Source organism: Phyllobates terribilis, unplaced genomic scaffold, assembly GCF_046119375.1.
Source record: "Phyllobates terribilis strain yellow unplaced genomic scaffold, ASM4611937v1 Scaffold_4__5_contigs__length_816908805, whole genome shotgun sequence".
Lineage (NCBI taxonomy): Eukaryota > Metazoa > Chordata > Amphibia > Anura > Dendrobatidae > Phyllobates > Phyllobates terribilis.
Window position 1 is genome coordinate 148159581 of NW_027362764.1, and position 19864 is coordinate 148179444.

At 42.1% G+C, this 19864-nt stretch overlaps 1 protein-coding gene across 4 annotated transcripts in view; it reads right to left on the reverse strand.

Moving 5' to 3' along the window:
• The window catches only part of LOC141265130 (ATP-dependent translocase ABCB1-like), a 1603396-nt gene that overhangs the window by 927191 nt on the left and 656341 nt on the right, over window positions 1–19864 (reverse strand). For all 4 annotated transcript variants that reach the window (XM_073677832.1, XM_073677833.1, XM_073677831.1 and 1 more), the window contains exon 11: window positions 16522–16635. In XM_073677832.1, coding sequence (XP_073533933.1) covers window positions 16522–16635 — 114 coding nt within the window. The remainder of the gene's footprint in view (window positions 1–16521; window positions 16636–19864) is intronic.

Consider the following 19864-nt stretch of genomic DNA (forward strand, 5'->3'; position numbering starts at 1 on the left):
CCTCCGCATACACTGCCCTGAGGCTATACTCCTCCCGTGGGGAGTTATGCTACGCTCTGCTGCACCCACAACACCAGCCTCAGCGGTCTGCCCTGTAGCGGCGGTTCACTCTGACCGCAATCCACGGGTGGCGTAGTCGGACATTTAAACATCAAAACCACATAAATAGCTCCGCCACTGGTTTGACTGCCCTGAGCCACGGAACCGGGTCGCCGCCACGAAGACTACAACCACCAGCATCCACCAAAAAGGGTCCGGCTCCGGGTGTCCCAAGGCCCAGGGGGTGCGTCAGAACATTTTCATCACCTTTCACAATCACCAATGGGACAAGGCAGGGATGTCCTCTGTCCCCTCTCTTATACATCCTAGTGACGGAGCACCTGCTCTCATCAATTCGCCATAACCCCAATATTAGGTGGATTGAGGTGGGAGGCACTGAGTACAAGTGCTCTCTATTTGCTGATGATGTCCTAGTATATATCACTCAATCACATATATCCATCCCTGCTGTTATGGCTGAAATAGATCACTTTGTTACATGGTAAAATTTTAAAATCAATGCAGCGAAGTCTGAGGCCCTCGATGTCTCCCTCCCCAAAACCATATAGGATTCCATCCAGTCCAACTTTCCCTTTGCCTGGCCCTCACAGGGTATCAAATACTTAGGAATTCCTATTCATAGAGACCTCTCCCATCTATGTTATCTTAATTTTGGGCCCTTTATTGAACAATTCCATACAGACCACGGTTGGCAAGTTAGAACTGTAAGATTCACTACGTGAACCACTGGTGTTTTGTGGAAAAGCACATGTACACTGCGTTCCAAATTATTATGCAAAAAGTGTTTAGGAGTGATAAGGGAAGAATTTGTTTGTTTGTCAGTTAAACTCATTGATGGTGATGTGTGTCAGGGCTCTTTATATCACTGTAAGCAATTGCAGACACCTGTGCTAATTAGTTTGGCAGGTGTGTCCAATGAAAGGCAAGACTACTTAAGAAGGCTCTCTCACATTATTAAGCAGCCTACATTTTCTGCCAAAATGGGAAAGAAAAAGGATGTGTCGGCTGCTGAGAAGCAACAAATTGTGGACTGTTTAGGTCAAGGCATGACTACAATCAACATTGTGCGATGATCAGGATGAAGTGTCTTGGCAATCAAGAAGTATGTAGCTGATTCACAGTACACACGTGTGCGTGCTGATAAGGGCAAATTGAGGACTCTTTCCTACAGGCAATTACGTCAGGTTGAAAGAGCAGCGGCAAAAAAGCCTTGTCATAGCAGCAGACAAGTTTTTGAAGCTGCTTGTGCCTCCAACGTCCCCCGAACAACAAGATGCAGGGTCCTTCAGAGGTTTGCAGCTGTGCATACGCCATCCTGTCGACCTCCTCTATCCACTTCACACAAGCAGAAACGGCTCCAGTGGGCCAAACATTACATGAAGACTGATTTCAAAACTGTTTTGTTCACGGATGAGTGCCGTGCAGCGCTCGATGGGGAGAGAGATTGTCGGCCCCTTTAGGATCCCTGAAGGCGCTAAAGATGAACTCCATAATGTATGTGGATTTTCTCAAACAGCACTTCCTGCCATGGTTCAAGAAGAAGAACCGTGTATTTCACAGCAAGATCATTTTTCTGCATGATAATGCACCATCTCATGCTGCACATAAAACATCTGCATTTCTGGCTGATATGGGCATAAAAGGGGACAAACTTATGGTGTGACCCCCATGCTCCCCTGACCTCTACCCCATTCAGAACCTTTGGAGCATCATTAAAAGGAGTGTCTATGATGGCGGGAGGCAGTTCACATCTAAGCAACAGCTCTGGGAGGGTATTCTGTCATCATGCAAAACAATTGAAGCAGAAACCATCCAAAACCTGACAAATTCAATGGACGAGAGAGTTCAGAAGCTCCTTTCGAACAAGGGGTCCTATGTGAAAATGTAACATCACCTAGAATAAAGTTTTGAGTTGAAAACTGTTTGATTTCAGTTTCTAACAACCTGCTAATGCTTATAATTTCAAAAATGACCATTTTTTTGGTCTTTATTAAAATGAAAAGGTTGATCGAAAAGTTTGGGGGATCTAAGAGTGTGGCAACCCAGTAGTCATGATTACTTCGAATTCTGACAATATGAGGGTCATGCTGCAGGTAGTGCAGCAAGAAGGCACTTATGTGTCTTGCGCATCTCGGAGCCCCAAAATTATTTTCTGGGCTAGATGCAGCTAAAAATTATTTTTAATTTTAAATCTGGTGGAGCTTATTATAGATGGCCTAATAGGATCAGTGCTGCACACTGCTACAAAGCCCAAATTATTTTCCAGTCAAGATACAGATAAACATGATTAGTAATTTGAAAGCTTAAAACGGTTGGTAGGGTGATTTTAACCAATCATCAAGCTTTTACTCTCCCCAGGATGACACAGGGGTAGAAAAGTCGTTTCGGATCCATGATTTGTTCATCTTTATGAACGTGAGTCTGTCTACATTATCAGTGGAGAGCCGCGTGCGCTTATCTGTCAGCACACCACCAGCAGCGCTGAACACACGTTCAGACAGAACGCTGGCTGCGGGGCATGACAAGATCTCCAAGGCGTAAGTGGCTAGCTCCGGCCATTTATCCAGATTGGAAGCCCAAAAAGAGCAAGGGTCCAGTGACACAGTCGTGGCTTCAATGTTTACTTGGAGATACTCCTGTACCATCGTCTCTAGGCGTTGACTATGTGTCAGACTTCTTGTCTCCTGTGGCCTTGCAAAGGATGGGCTAAAAAAGTGGTGAAATGATTCCGAAAAATTGATGTTACCAGCAGATACTGTGGTTCTGTTACGGTTTGAGTGCTGAACACTTGACGGTCCCACGGTTGGCAAGTTGGAACTGTGAGATTCACTACGTGCACCACTGGTGTTTTGTGGAAAAGCACATGTAAGATTCTGCAACAGTCTCTGCTGATACTCCTGCATGCGTGCATCCCTTTCTATGGCAGGAATAATTTCGGCCAATTTACTTTTGTACCGGGGATCTAACAGTGTGGCAACCCAGTAGTCAGGATTATTTCTAATTCTCACAATTCGAGGGTCATGTTGCAGGTAGTGCAGCAAGAAGGCACTCATGTGTGTTGCGCATCCAGGAGCACCAAGTCCCTGTTGTGTTGGTGGCGAGGTAACAATCATGCTTCCTTCCTCTGTCCTCTCCCCCCAACCTCGCACAACAGAAATGTGATCAAGGTCTCCCTCATCTGATGAGTCTTCCATCAGTTCGTCCTCCACTTCTTCCTGGGCTCCTGCACCTTCCTCACTAGTTTGGCTGCTACCATGTGCCCTGGTAAAACCATCTCCCCCACCCTCACATGCCTGCCGCCTTGGTGCTGCCGACCGTCTGGACCTTGCAGATGTTAGCCCTTCCGCATACAACTCCTCCTCCTCTACTTCCTCCACCTCCTCTTGTGCCACCACCTGACTCCGAATTCTGTTTAACATGTGCTCCAGCATGTAAATCACCGGAATAGTCATGCTGATAATGGCATCATCAGCACTAAACATCTTCGTCGCCATTTCAAAACTGTGCAGAAGGGTGCATAGGTCCCTGATCTGAGACCACTCCTCCAGCGTGATTTGCCCCACCTCTGGATCTCGTTGGCCCAGGCTATACGTCAGAACGTATTGCACCAGGGCTTGTCGGTGCTGCCACAGTCGCTGCAACATGTGCAGAGTTGAATTCCACCGGGTAGGCACATCGCATTTTAGCCGGTGAAGTGGCAGGCCCAACGACTTCTGTAGAGATGTAAGTCGCTGAGCTGCGGGATGCGAACGGCGGAAGTGAGCACACAGCGACCGTGCCCTCTGCAGAAGGCCATCTAGTCTGGGATAGTGGGCTAAAAATTGCTGGACAACCAGGTTCAACACGTGAGCCATACAAGGCACGTGTGTGACATTGCCCCGGCGAAGGGCCGCACCCAGGTTTGCAGCATTGTCGCACACGGCCTTCCCTGGTTTCAGGTCCAGTGGAGACAGCCATTCATGAAATTGGTTCTCCAGAGCTGACCACAACTCCTCAGCTGTGTTACTCACATTTCCCAGACATTTCAAAGTAAAAACCGCCTGATGACGTTGAGCCCTACTGCCAGCATAGTAAGGAGGTGTGCAGGATCCCTTCTGCGCAGTTAGAAAGCTTGTGGCATGACCAGACAGGCTTTGGGTGCAGGTGGAAGACCAAGAGGAGGTTGAGGAGGCAGAAGCAGTGGAGGAACTTTGACATAAAGAGGATTGACGCACAGCTCGTGGGGACGGCAAGACTTGGACAGCAGCCCCTTGTCCTGCTGTCACCATAGTTACCCAGTGCCCAGTCAGCGACATGTAACGCCCCTGTCCATGCCTACTCGTCCAAGTGTCTGTGGTGAAATGCACCCTGTCACACACAGAGTTTCTCAAAGAAGCGGTGATGTTGTGTGCGACATGCTGGTGGAGCGCAGGCACACCTTTCTTTGAGAAGTAGTGCCGACTGGGCATCTGGTACTGGGGCACTGCGACGGACATAAGGTCTCGAAAATCCTCTGTGTCCACCAGGCGGAAAGGCAGCATTTCTGTAGCCAAGAGCTTGCAGATGGTGAAATTCAACCTCTTAGCTTTCTCATGGCTAGGAGGAAATGGTCTTTTACTTGTCCACATCTGAGGGACCGAGGGCTGGCTATTGTGCTTAGACGGGGTTGATAAGGGTGTCCCCGGCAAACTGCCGGTCTGTGAGGAAGATGCAGGCGGACATGTTAGGTTGCCTTGATCCAAAGGTGGTGCTATCGATGTCGGACAGCGCTCAACACCAGCTGGTGTTACCACCTCCAAAGAAAATGATGACCTGCCAATCACGCTGGCTGTTGCGGGTAAAGAGGTGGCAGGTCTGCGCCCCAAAACAGGTGTGACTGCTGTCCCCCCAGTCACAGAGGATGAAGAGGCCACGGATGCACAAGATATGGCAGACGGTGGTTGGCCCGGCCGGCTAGGCCGCATTGTAGCACACTGAGCTTCCCACTGCAACTTATGCTTCATGTCCATGTGTCGGTTCATGCATGAAGTACTCAAACTATGTATTTTTTGGCCTCTACTTAGCTTTTGCTGACAAATGTTACAGATAACACGAGTTGGGTCATCTTTATCGATCTGAAAAAATGCCCAGGCTATGCAAGGCTTAACACCCATGCGACCTGAAGAGCCACCACGACTTGTGGTGAGAGGCAGAGTTGTGTTTGAGGATGCAGTTGTTGACGTGCTTCCAGTACTACGTCTCTGTCCAGGAAGGCGCAACCTGACCTCGTCGTCACTAGCATCTTCCCCCACCTCCTCTGCTGACCTCATCTCTTGGCTGACTGTGGGTTGACAGTAAGTGGGATCTCCAACCTCATCATCATCACCCTGTGTGTTATCACACCCGTCGTCCTCAGAGCCAACCTGTTCCTGCCCTGACAAAAAACTAAAGTTGTCGCTCCAATCAGGTATTTGAGTCTTATCATCGTCTTCCTCATTGTCTCCACCAACAGGAGTTACAGTTTGGGAATGAGGGTCTACATTATGGTCAGAACCTTCTGTGTCTGGTCCTGGATCCGACTCATAAAGATTCTGGGCATCAGTGCAGATCATTTCCTCGTCTGGATTCACAGAAGCGCTGGAGTCGACCTCTGATTCCCAGGCTATAGTATGAGTAAACAGCTCTGCAGACTCAACCATCTGTTCTACCTCATACTCAGATGGGCAGCTGGAGATTTGGGAGCTGTGAGGAAGCAAGTGCGATTTGGGTGACACCTTTGAGGACTGGAGTATTTGTGATGTTGAAGTTGATGTGGAGGAGAGCCCACTTAAAGGAGCACTTGATATCCGTTGAAGCACCTGCTGTTTTTGTGCCTCATCTGGAATTTGTAGCGATTGGCGTGGCCGTAAGAAAGGGATCTTATCACATTGTCCGCTAAAAGAAGTAGACATTTTAGTTTGGCTGGAAGATGGTCTTTCTTCTGCAGATGTTACTGTTGCTTTAACACCTACCCCACGGACACAACCTTTTTTCCCCTTCCCAACACGCCTATTCCCCTTTCCACCAGCAGCAGGCCTTTTTCCACTCATTTTGGTGGTTAACTAATTCACAACTCTGGAGTTGTTTGCACAAAAAAACAATGGATGGTAACCAAGCAGAGCTGAGTGGCCAAACTGTGGTATTAGGCCAAAACTATTGGCTGGGTTAGATGCAGAAAAAAATTATATTCAATTTGCAACCTGATGGAGGTCAGTATAGATGGACTAATAGAGAAAGTCCGACACACTGCTAGAAGGCCAAATATTTTTTCAGAGCTAGATGCAGAAAAAAATTAGATTCAGTTTGCAACCTGATGGAGGTCAGTATAGATGGACAAACAGAGAAAGTCCCACACACTGCTAGAAGGCCAAATATTTTTTCAGAGCTAGATGCACACAAAAAATTATTTTGAATTTGCAACCTGATGGAGGTCAGTATAGGTGGACTAATAGAACAAGTCCCACACACTGCTAGAAGGCCAAATATTTTTTCAGAGCTAGATGCAGAAAAAAATTATATTCAGTTTGCAACCTGATGGAGGTCTGTATAGATGGATTAATAGAACAAGACCCACACACAGCTAGAAGCCAAATATTTTTTCAGAGGTAGATGCAGAAAAAAATATATTCAGTTTGCAACCTGATGGAGGTCAGTATAGATGGACTAATACAACAAGTCCCACACACAGCTAGAAGCCCAATATTTTTTCAGAGGTAGATGCAGAAAAAAATATATTCAGTTTGCAACCTGATGGAGGTCAGTATAGATGGACTAATACAACAAGTCCCACACACAGCTAGAAGCCCAAATATTTTTTCAGAGGTACTGTAGATGCAGATAAAAATTATTTTTAATTTGCAACCTGATGAAGGTCAGTATAGATGGACTAATAGAGAAAGTCCGACACACTGCTAGAAGGCCAAATATTTTTTCAGAGCTAGATGCAGAAAAAAATTAGATTCAGTTTGCAACCTGATGGAGGTCAGTATAGATGGACTAACAGAGAAAGTCCCACACACTGCTAGAAGGCCAAATATTTTTTCAGAGCTAGATGCACACAAAAAATTATTTTGAATTTGCAACCTGATGGAGGTCAGTATAGGTGGACTAATAGAACAAGTCCCACACACTGCTAGAAGGCCAAATATTTTTTCAGAGCTAGATGCAGAAAAAAATTATATTCAGTTTGCAACCTGATGGAGGTCTGTATAGATGGATTAATAGAACAAGACCCACACACAGCTAGAAGCCAAATATTTTTTCAGAGGTAGATGCAGAAAAAAATATATTCAGTTTGCAACCTGATGGAGGTCAGTATAGATGGACTAATACAACAAGTCCCACACACAGCTAGAAGCCCAATATTTTTTCAGAGGTAGATGCAGAAAAAAATATATTCAGTTTGCAACCTGATGGAGGTCAGTATAGATGGACTAATACAACAAGTCCCACACACAGCTAGAAGCCCAAATATTTTTTCAGAGGTACTGTAGATGCAGATAAAAATTATTTTTAATTTGCAACCTGATGAAGGTCAGTATAGATGGACTAATAGAGAAAGTCCGACACACTGCTAGAAGGCCAAATATTTTTTCAGAGCTAGATGCAGAAAAAAATTAGATTCAGTTTGCAACCTGATGGAGGTCAGTATAGATGGACTAACAGAGAAAGTCCCACACACTGCTAGAAGGCCAAATATTTTTTCAGAGCTAGATGCATACAAAAAATTATTTTGAATTTGCAACCTGATGGAGATCAGTATAGATGAACTAATACAACAAGTCCCACACACAGCTAGAAGGCCAAATATTTTTTTCAGAGGTACTGTAGATGCAGATAAAAATTATTTTTAATTTGCAACCTGATGGAGGTCAGTATAGATGGACTAATAGAGAAAGTCCGACACACTGCTAGAAGGCCAAATATTTTTTCAGAGCTAGATGCAGAAAAAAATTAGATTCAGTTTGCAACCTGATGGAGGTCAGTATAGATGGACTAACAGAGAAAGTCCCACACACTGCTAGAAGGCCAAATATTTTTTCAGAGCTAGATGCATACAAAAAATTATTTTGAATTTGCAACCTGATGGAGGTCAGTATAGGTGGACTAATAGAACAAGTCCCACACACTGCTAGAAGGCCAAATATTTTTTCAGAGCTAGATGCAGAAAAAAATTATATTCAGTTTGCAACCTGATGGAGGTCTGTATAGATGGATTAATAGAACAAGACCCACACACAGCTAGAAGCCCAATATTTTTTCAGAGGTAGATGCAGAAAAAATATATTCAGTTTGCAACCTGATGGAGGTCAGTATAGATGGACTAATACAACAAGTCCCACACACAGCTAGAAGCCCAATATTTTTTCAGAGGTAGATGCAGAAAAAAATATATTCAGTTTGCAACCTGATGGAGGTCAGTATAGATGGACTAATACAACAAGTCCCACACACAGCTAGAAGCCCAAATATTTTTTCAGAGGTACTGTAGATGCAGATAAAAATTATTTTTAATTTGCAACCTGATGGAGGTCAGTATAGATGGACTAATAGAGAAAGTCCGACACACTACTAGAAGGCCAAATATTTTTTCAGAGCTAGATGCAGAAAAAAATTATATTCAGTTTGCAACCTGATGGAGGTCAGTATAGATGGATTAATAGAACAAGACCCACACACAGCTAGAAGCCCAATATTTTTTCAGAGGTAGATGCAGAAAAAAATATATTCAGTTTTCAACCTGATGGAGGTCAGTATAGATGGACTAACAGAGAAAGTCCCACACACTACTAGAAGGCCAAATATTTTTTCAGAGCTAGATGCAGAAAAAAAATATATTCAGTTTGCAACCTGATGGAGGTCTGTATAGATGGATTAATAGAACAAGACCCACACACAGCTAGAAGCCCAATATTTTTTCAGAGGTAGATGCAGAAAAAAATATATTCAGTTTGCAACCAGATGGAGGTCAGTATAGATGGACTAATACAACAAGTCCCACACACAGCTAGAAGCCCAATATTTTTTCAGAGGTAGATGCAGAAAAAAATATATTCAGTTTGCAACCTGATGGAGGTCAGTATAGATGGACTAATACAACAAGTCCCACACACAGCTAGAAGCCCAAATATTTTTTCAGAGGTACTGTAGATGCAGATAAAATTTATTTTTAATTTGCAACCTGATGGAGGTCAGTATAGATGGACTAATAGAGAAAGTCCGACACACTACTAGAAGGCCAAATATTTTTTCAGAGCTAGATGCAGAAAAAAATTATATTCAGTTTGCAACCTGATGGAGGTCAGTATAGATGGATTAATAGAACAAGACCCACACACAGCTAGAAGCCAAATATTTTTTCAGAGCTAGATGCAGAAAAAAATTAGATTCAGTTTGCAACCTGATGGAGGTCAGTATAGATGGATTAATAGAACAAGACCCACACACAACTAGAAGCCAAATATTTTTTCAGAGCTAGATGCAGAAAAAAATTAGATTCAGTTTGCAACCTGATGGAGGTCAGTATAGATGGACTAATAGAATGATGCTATGCCCAAAATATTTTACTTCACTAGGTGCAGTAAAAAAATTGGTATTCTATATACAGGTGGTATATCTTGCAACACAGATAGGCTACTCCACTGACTAACACACTCTGCAATAGGCCAAAAAGGATTAGCTTTGCTAGATTCAGCCAAATGCTGTGAAAAAAACTTGCACAGCACTGGCACAGACCTGCCTGGCAAAAACTGATAGGAACTGATGTAACCTAGTCCTGAAAAGGACTCCAATTACAATTAGTCTTTACTCCCACAACCTATCTATTTAAGAGCACAGACCTGCCTGATAAAAGTCGTAGGAAATGCTGTAACCTAGTCCTTAAAAGGACTGCAATCACAACTATTCCCTACTCCCAAGCTATCTGTATATTTGTGCGAAAATTGGCTTGAAATTAACAAGGTATAGCGCACACAGCAACAGCGGTGCCGTCTAACACGCAGCTGCAGCAGTGAGAAAATGGTGGCGACGGGGAAAATGGCTTGGTCTTATAGGGCAAGGACATGTGACATACACTGCCAATGACACATGCCCTTGCTTGTGTGAAAAAAAGCACTTCGCTCCGTGTGTGTGCTGCTGATAGGCTGACAGATTGCACCTCCCCACTGTAAATGCGGGAAAGAGAAAAAAAAATGGAGATCTTCATTGTTCCTGCAGAGATCCATCCCCTGCCCCTCCCCCCACCCCGCTGTACACTCAAACTGCGTATTAACATTAATTTTCATCATTACTGAGAAAAAATCCAGTTATGATTTTGGTGCACGAACAGTTATCGAACATAACCTCGAACAGCCGAATTTTTCTCAAATTGTTCGTGTTCGCCGAACGGCTCGAACACCGCCCAAAACAGCTCGAATTTGAGATTGGCGAACAGTTCGAGTAGAACAACGCTCATCTCTACTCTCTACCCCAACGTATCAGACTCTCGCCTACCGTGGAAACCTTCAAAAGGAACCTGAAGACCCACCTCTTCCGACAAGCCTACAACCTGCAGTAACCACCGCTCCACCATACCGCTGCACGACCAGCTCTACCCTCACCTACTGTATCCTCACCCATCCCTCATAGATTGTGAGCCCTCGCGGGCAGGGTCCTCGCTCCTCCTGTACCAGTCGCTGTCACATTGTGTTCAAGATTATTGTTATTGTAATTGTTCTTGTATTATACCCCTTTTTCACATGTAAAGCGCCATGGGATAAATGGCGCTATAATAATAAATAATAATAATAATAATAGCGAATCAACAACTCTGACTCCACAGCACTGACTCGCTACTGAGCATGTACATAAAGTGCAAAACAGATTCATCTCAACTAAAAGCCTACATCCTTAGATTAGGAATAGAGCTGACATTTATAGTACATTTCATAACTTTCCCAAATTCTTAATAAAAAATGTACAACACATACTGCATTGAGCTACTAAACCCAATTTATTATACTGTATATTTTAGGAGTGGGGGTCGGTCCACTTTATACTAACTCTGACTCCACCAAAAAGGCCACCGACTCCACGACTACGACCCCACATCCCTGGTAGCAGGCACAGATCAACCACATTCTCTTTCTCCCTGCAGCAGCTACACCAGCACCAGCAGCAACATGGCCATGTCCCCTATTTGATGCTCTCATTGCTTTAAAAGTATTACATGGCCTGTATACAGACAGACAGTGCCCAGCAGATTAAAAAAAACAACAAAACCAGTGTTGGCTACCTCTTTCTCGTACGCCTCTTCCCCTTACACCTCCATCTCAACCTCCTCCTCTATTTGGACCTCCGCCTCCCTGTTCTAGATTGTTATTTTTTTTAATCTATGCTGTTTTAAATCAGTTCCCTAGCAAAAAAAATTAAACACACTAAACCATTGTTGGATACCTCCTCCCCTGTCTCTTCCCCAGAACCACCACGTCCACCTTCTCCACTTGGACCTCCTCCTTCTGGTTCAAAATTATTATTTTTTCTTTTTTTTTATTCTGTGTTATTTAAAATAATTTCCCTGTCCATATTTGTCTGCAGGGCAATTCTAGCTTTAGCTAACTTTTGCAGCCCCCAAGCCCTGACTATAACCATTTTATAGCACCGAAGTTCAGGTCCCCATTGACTTGTATTGGGTTCGGGTCCAGGGTCAAGTTCGAGGTCAAGTATGGACCCGAACAAAACTTTTTACTGTATGCTCATTGAACTGAAATATCCACGGGTTCTCTCATCCCTTCCCTACTAAAGAGCAAATAGAATTTATTTCAGTAATTGTAGTATTTACACTTTAACCTCTTTAAAGCCCAGGGCGTACTAATATGTACCTGCGTCCTGGGTTTAAGAGTCATGTACCTATTAATACACCCAGGCAATTGCGCCCGCACACAGGCAGAAACGCTGGAAGTGCTGGAAGCTGTCCCGCACCCCGCGGAATGCTGTGATCGACTTCGAAGTTAAGCGCCGGTACTCACCTCTTCCCCGGCGTCCCGAGCTGTCAGAGGCCGGGTCTCGTGGTTGTCATGGTGACCTGGATGTCGTCATGACAACATCCGGGTCACCAGACAGCCGGAAGATACTTTGATCATGCGCAGTGCACGATCAAAGTATGTTCTGTTTCTGCAGCGCTGACATCCTGTATAGCACAGGGATGGGGCTCCATCCCTGGGCTATACAGGCGATCAGAGTAAAAAAAGTGAAAGTTACACAGTGGAGCAAAGTATAAAAGTAAAAAAAGTGTTAGAAAATGAAAAAAATTTTTTTTTATAAAATATAAAAAAAAATAATCCCACAAAAATAAAAATATAATGTACCCATCAATAAATATTATTATATAAAAAAAAAACAATAAAAGTACACATATTTGGTATAGTCAGGTCCAGAACGACCTGACCTGTAAAACTGTCCCACTAGTTAACCCCTTTAGTGACCAAAGTAAAAAAAATAAATAAAAAATGAAGCAAAAAACAATGCTTTATCACACCGCCAAACAACAAATGGATTAAAACGCGATCAAAAAGACAAATATAAATAAAAATGGTACCGCTGAAAACGTCATCTTGTCCTGCAAAAAATAAGCGCCATACAGCTCCATCAGCAGAAAAATAAAAAAGTTACAGGTCTCAGAATAAAGCAATGCAAAAAATATTATTTTTTCTATAAAATAGCTTTTAGTCTGTAAAAGCACCAAAACATAGAAAAACTATATGTGGTACCGGTGTAAATGTACTGACCCGAAGAATAAAGCTGCCTTATCAATTTTACCATACGCAGAATGGCATAAAAAAAAAAAAAAAAAAAACAATTCCTGAATTGTTGGTTTTTGTTTATTCTGCCTCCCAAAAAATCGGAATAGAAAGCGATCAAAAAATGTCACGTGCCTGAAAATGATACCAATAAAAACGTCAACTTATCTCGCAAAAAACAAGCCATTACATGACTCTATCGGCCGAAATATGGAAAAATTATAGCTCTCAAAATATGGCGATGCAAAAACTAGTCTTTGCAAAAAAAACAACTTTTAGTGTGTGAAAGCTGTCAATAATAAAAACCCGCTATAAATCTGGTATCGCTGTAGTAGCACCGACCAGAATAATAAAGTCTATTGATGAGCGGGCACTAAAATGCTCGGGTGCTCAAAGCTCGGGCCGAGCACACCGTGATACTCGGGTGCTTGACCTAAGCAACGAGCCCAATGTACTGTAAGTCTATGGGAAACTAGAGCATTTTTCTGGCGGTCCCCCCCCCGGCGGTCTACAGAAGGTCAAAAATTGCCCAAATCTATGCGAGCAGTGCTCAATGAAGCATGTCAGGCAGGCAGAATATATAGGCAGGCAGGCAGGGTATATAGGAGGGTGCATGAAAAACATAGCAGGACACTCGGAACACACTAGTGCCCTCCGATTTTCATGCACCTGTCTCTTTAAAAAAGCCGGCAATTCAGCAGTGGCAGACATCAGTACTCGACAATTTAGAGCAGAAAGAATAGAGCATCACACATAGATTAGATAGATAGAAACATGTCAGTCATATATATAATGAGAACAGTGACAGTGTTGGTTACTGTACTTGTCATTTAGTGTTAAAATAAAGGATTTATTTAAAAAAAAATTGGCGTGGGGTTCCCTGTAATTTTAGTCTCTAGCGGAGGTTAAGCAGATGACTGGGGCAGATGTTTGAAGCCTGGGAAGGGGGTAATACCCACGGAGCTTCCCAGGCTACTAATATCAGCCCCCAGCTGAATATCTAGCCTTTACTGGCTATTAAAATGGGGGACCAACGAAAAAAAATGATGTGGGGTCCCCCTATTTTAATAGCTAGCAAAGGCTAGGCAGACAGCTAGGGGCTGATATTAATAGCCCAGGAAGGGTGCCATGAATATTGGCCCCCTCCCAGGTTAGAAACACCAGCCCTCAGCCGCCCCAGAAATGGTGCATCCATAGGCACTTAGCCTCGCTCTTCCCACTGCCCTGTAGCGGTGGCAGTGGAATAATAGCTTGCCATGCCGCAGAGACACTGAGGAGCCTTGCACTCCTCAGTGTCTGCCTGTGACGGCATCAAGATGAACTCGGCTCACCTTATGCACGTCACTGACAGCATGGGAGAATTCTACTGCGCATGCGGTGCCGGCAAATGATGTCACCGCTTGAACAGGAGAATTCTCCCACGCTGTCAGTGACATGCATAAGGTGAGCCGAGTTCATCTGGATGCCGTCACTGCAAGACACTTGAGCCTTGCGCACTGTCTCTGCAGCATGGCAAGCTGGATGGCAGCGTTCTGCAGCGATCCAGCCTGCCATCTCAATGTAGCAGAGCTGGAGCCGTCGTGGGAACCATGGAAAGGTAAGGATGAGGTTGGTTTATTATTTTACTTTTATTGCAGGAGATCGTTGGCTTCAGCTGGAAAATGCAAAATTGGGGGCTGAAAAGCATTTTTGTGGGAAAAATGTGAAAATTTAATTTTTACAGCTCAATGTTATAAACGTCTGTGAAGCACCTGGGGGTTCAAGGTGCTCACCACACATCTAGGTAAGTTCCTTGAGGGGTCTAGTTTCCAAAATGGTGTCACTTGTGGGGGGTTTCCACTGGTTAGGCAAATCAGAGGCTCTCCAAATGCAACATGGCATCCGCTAATTATTCAAGCAAATTTTACATTTAAAAATTCAAATGTTACTCCTTCCCTTGAACCCTGCTCTGCAGCCAAACAGTGATTTTCCCCTACATATGGGGTATTGGTATGCTCAGGAGGAATTACACAACAATCTTGGGGTCCATTTTTTCCTGTTACCCTTGCAAAAATAAAAAAATTGGGGTCTAAAGTTAAATTTTTGTAAAACAATTTAAATGTTCATTTTTTTCTTTCACGTTCCAAAAATTCCTGTGAAGCACCTGAAGGGTTAATAAACTTCTTGAATGTGGTTTTGAGCACCTTGGGGTGCAGTTTTTAGAAAGGTGTCACTTTTGGGTATTTTCTGTCATAAAGGCCCCTCAAAGTCGCTTCAAATGTGATGTGGTCCCTAAAAAAATGGTTTTGCAAATTTTGTTGGAAAAATTAGAAATCGCTGTTCAACTTTTAACCCTTATAACTTCCTAACAAAAAAAACTATTTTGGTTCCAAAATTGTGCCGATGTAAAGTAGACATGTGGGAAATGTTATTTATTAACTATCTTGTGTGACATATCTCTCTGATTTAAGAGCATGGAAATTCAAAGTTTGAAAATTGAGACATTTTCAAAATTTTCGACAAATTTCTGTTTTTTTCACAAATAAACGCAAGTGATATTGAAGAAATTTTACCACAATCATGAAGTACAATATGTCACGAAAAAAACATTTCAGAATCAGGGGGATCCGTTGAAGCGTTCCAGAGTAATTACCTCATTAAGTGACAGTGGTCAGAATTGAAGGAATTGGCCTGGTCATTAACGTGCAAACCACCCTGGGGGGTAAAGGGGTTAAAGTAGAGCTCCATGCCTTGACAAATTTTGCTTAGAAAGTATAATATACATCATTATTTGCATATGTCTTGGTATTGTGGTTATAGCAACCACCTTTGTTTCCATGGAACCAGGGATCATCAGACATACAATAAGGCCCTCAAACTGTGGAAAAACTTCTGCAAATCTGCATGTAGATTTTACAGCAAATATGTGTCAAATTCAGTATAAAATCCATACATAAAACAGTTGGATTCTAACAAAGTTCACCAAGGAATTCACCTCTCTACGTTGGCCATAAATTTGCATGCTGCATACTTAAAAATTCTCACCACAGCTCAACTTTCATGCTGAAAAATTCTGCAGTATATGGATAAGATATGGCCCTGGAATATACTGCAGATATTTTATGTGCAAAATCTGCAACATTTCCATCCCATGTGGATGTACTCCAAGGATGGCCAAACAGAGGATGTATCCTGAGTAATGAGTATATATATAACTCTGCTAAATGGACCTGTGGTAGACGAGCATATGTCTATGTAGCTGCAATCCATGGCAACCAGGACTGTTCTAAGTGTTTGGTGGTGGCTCTGTTTGCAGAACCTGTCAAACACAACACAAGCAAGAAGGAAACAAATCATACCCATGGAGAACAGATAAAGAGTAATGTAACACACCAGAAGGTTAGTAAGGTTTACCCCCCCATACAGATTTCAAAGAAGTCAATGGTCAGTGACTGTAACCTGATCTCTCACTGCAGTTGGAAAAAAACAATAACACTTTTCTGTCTCCTGTGTATTATTGGTGAATTCAGAAACACAGATTTTTCAAGGGGACGACGACTAGAAGAACTATACAAACTATAAGTGAAGAAAAAGGTTTTTTTTATCATTACTTGTATTACTGATTTGTAGAAAGCTATGTCTATTACCTTCCAAATATTTATATCACTATAATTAACATGTCATGCATCCTTTTAATGACATTTATTACCTTGTTTATAATTTTGTATATCTCAAAGGCTGCTCCTCTTGCAAAGTTTATACTTTCCATGCTTGGTAATGCCAACCCCAAAGTGAGTGCAGCAAGAAAAATTGAAAAATAGACCTTCAAAACAAAAATTGCATAATGTTAACAGCAATAAATATCAAATCTATGTAATTAATATTTGTCATAGCTGTCTAGTGTCTATAGATATGCTAAAAGATGCAGAAAAGTAAGTAAAGATAAATGGAAATTATGATGACCATACACATTAAATAGTTGTCAGTTTTGATATTAAAAACTATCTATCTTTACCATATTGAAATTCAATTTGCCTGATTCTATTTTCCCTGACATAGGCCAAACAAATAAGCAACAAATACAGCTCAGATGATTGGCTAGTCCAGATAAAATCAGTGGATTTGGCCACCCATTGGTCTTGTTGCATCTTTTCATCTTTAGTTACATTAAATCAGAGATGTCAAACTCAAATACACAGAGGACCAAAATGAAAAACTTGGACAAAGTCGCGGGTCAACCAGCATACAGTATAATGGGCCACACAAAGTCCTCCGTACAGAATAACAGGCCCCACATAGTCCTCCATACAGAATAATGGGCCCAACATAATCTTCCATACAATATTATGGGCATCACATACTCCTCCATACAAAATAATGTGCCCCACATAGGGGTGGTGGTTCAGGTGTCGCGGGCCAAATAAAACTACCCTACGGGCCAGAGTTTGACATGTATGCATTAAATAAATTCTTCCATTTTTGTACTATTACAAAACAATACAGCAAAAAACTATTTTTTTATCCCACAATTTACTCAAATGCAACCCTGGTTAAAAACAGATATTCGTCAATAATTCTATTTAAAGCCTTGTGCACATGTTGCGTATTTGGTGAGTTTTTTACCTCAGTGTTTGTAAACCAAAACCAGAAGTGGGTTATAAATGCAGAAGTGGTGACGTGTTTCTATTATACTTTTCCTCTGATTGTTACACTCCTGGTTTTGGCTTACAAATACTGAGGTAAAAAACTCACCAAATACTCAAGGTGTGCATGTGGACTTATACAACCCCTGGCAAAAATTATAGAATCACTGGGCTCGGAGGATGTTCATTCAGTTGTTTAATGTTGTTGAAAAAAAGCAGATCACAGACATGGCACAAAACTAAAGTTATTTCAAATGGCAACTTTATGGCTTTAAGAAGCACTAAAAGAAATCAAGAAAAAAAATGTGGTACTCAGTAAGGGTAATTTTTTTCAGACCAAGCAGAGGGAAAAAAATATGGAATCACTCAATTCTGAGGAAAAAATTATGGAATTACCCTGTAAATTTTCATTTCCAAAACTAACACCTGCATCAAATTAGATCTGCTTGTTAGTCTGCATCTAAAAAGGAGTGATCACACCTTGGAGAGCTGTTGCACCAAGTGGACTGACATGAATCATGGCTCCAACACGAGAGATGTCAATTGAAACAAAGGAGAGGATTATCAAACTCTTAAAAGAAGGTAAATCATCACGCAATGTTGCAAAAGATGTTGGTTGTTCACAGTCAGCTGTGTCTAAAATCTGGTCCAAATACAAACAACATGGGAAGGTTGTTAAAGGCAAACATACTGGTAGACCAAAGAAGACATCAAAGCGTCAAGACCGGAAACTTAAAGCAATATGTCTCCAAAACAGGAAATGCACAACAAAACAAATGAGGAACAAATGGGAGGAAACTGGAGTCAATGTCTGTGAACGAACTGTGAGAAACCGCCTAAAGGAAATTGGATTTACATACAGAAAAGCTTAAAAAAAGCCATCATTAACACCTAAACAGAAAAAAACAAGGTTACAATGAGCTACGGAAAAGCATTAGTGGACTGTGGATAATTGGATGAAAGTCATATTCAGTGATGAATCGCGAATCTGCTTTGGGCAAGGTGATGATGCTGGAACTTTTGTTTGGTGCCCTTCCAATGAGATTTATAAAGATTACTGCATGAAGAGAACATGCAAATTTCCACAGTCATTGATAATATTGGGCTGCATGTCAGGTAAAGGCATTGGGGAGATGGCTGTCATTACATCTTCAATAAATGCCCAAGTTTACATTGATATTTTAGACAGTTTTCTTATCCCATCAATTGAAAGGATGTCTAGGAATGATGACATAATTTTTCAAGATGATAATGCATCCTGCCATAGAGCAAAAATGGTGAAAACATTCCTTGAAAGAAGACACATAAGGTCAATGTCATGGCCTGCAAATAGTCTGGATCTCAATCCAATTGAAAATCTTTGGTGGAAGTTGAAGAAAATGGTCCATGACAAGGCTACAACCTGCAAAGCTGATCTGGTAACAGCAATCAGAGAAAGTTGGAGCCAGATTCATGAAGAGTACTGTTTGTCACTCATTAAGTCCATGCCTCAGAGACTGCAAGCTGTTATTAAAGCCAGAGGTGGTGCAACAAAGTACTAGTGATGCATTGGAGTGTTCTTTTGTGTGTGGGTTTTTCATGATTCCATAATTTTTTCCTCAGAATTGAGTGATTCCATAATTTTTTCCCTCTGCTTGGTCTGAAAAAAATTACCCTTACTGAGTACCACATTTTTTTTCTTGATTTCTTTTAGCGTTTCTTAAAGCCATAAAGTTGCCATTTGAAATTACTTCAGTTTTGTGCCATGTATGTGATCTGCTTTTTTTCAACAACATTAAACAACTGAATGAACATCCTCAGAGCCTGGTGATTCCATAATTTATGCCAGGGGTTGTAGTATATTCACAGCTATCGTACATTGTCTATAAGGCCACGTGCACACAATGAGTATCTGGTGTAGCACTTGTTTGATTAGGTTTTAACCGCTTCCCGACCGCCCACTGTATATAAACGTCCGCGCTGCCTGGGCTCTGTGCAGTGCGGACGTTTATAAACGGTCGGTGGTCCCGCAGCGCTCAGGAACCCCAGGGTCCTGCAAATGCTGCGGGTGTGGTGCAGAGCGACAGCTTTGACAAGGGACATCATGATTGGATCAAGTCTCAATGATGTTAACCCTTTTCTATCTTCTAGATGCCTCAATCCATGGCCCCAGTGATAGCTTATAGATACATGTCTATTGCATTGCATGAGACTAGTGATCAGAAAAATAAAAATTTAAGTCCCATACAGGGAATAAGTAAAAATGTAAAAAAAAGTCTAAAAATGTTTTCAAACTGTTAAAAAAAATCACAAAATAAAAAAAATAAATAAAAAAAATATTAAACCAATAAATCAGTATATTTATGCAAAAACAAAAAAAGTACACATATTTGGTATTGCCACATCCAGAACAACCCGATCTATAAAACT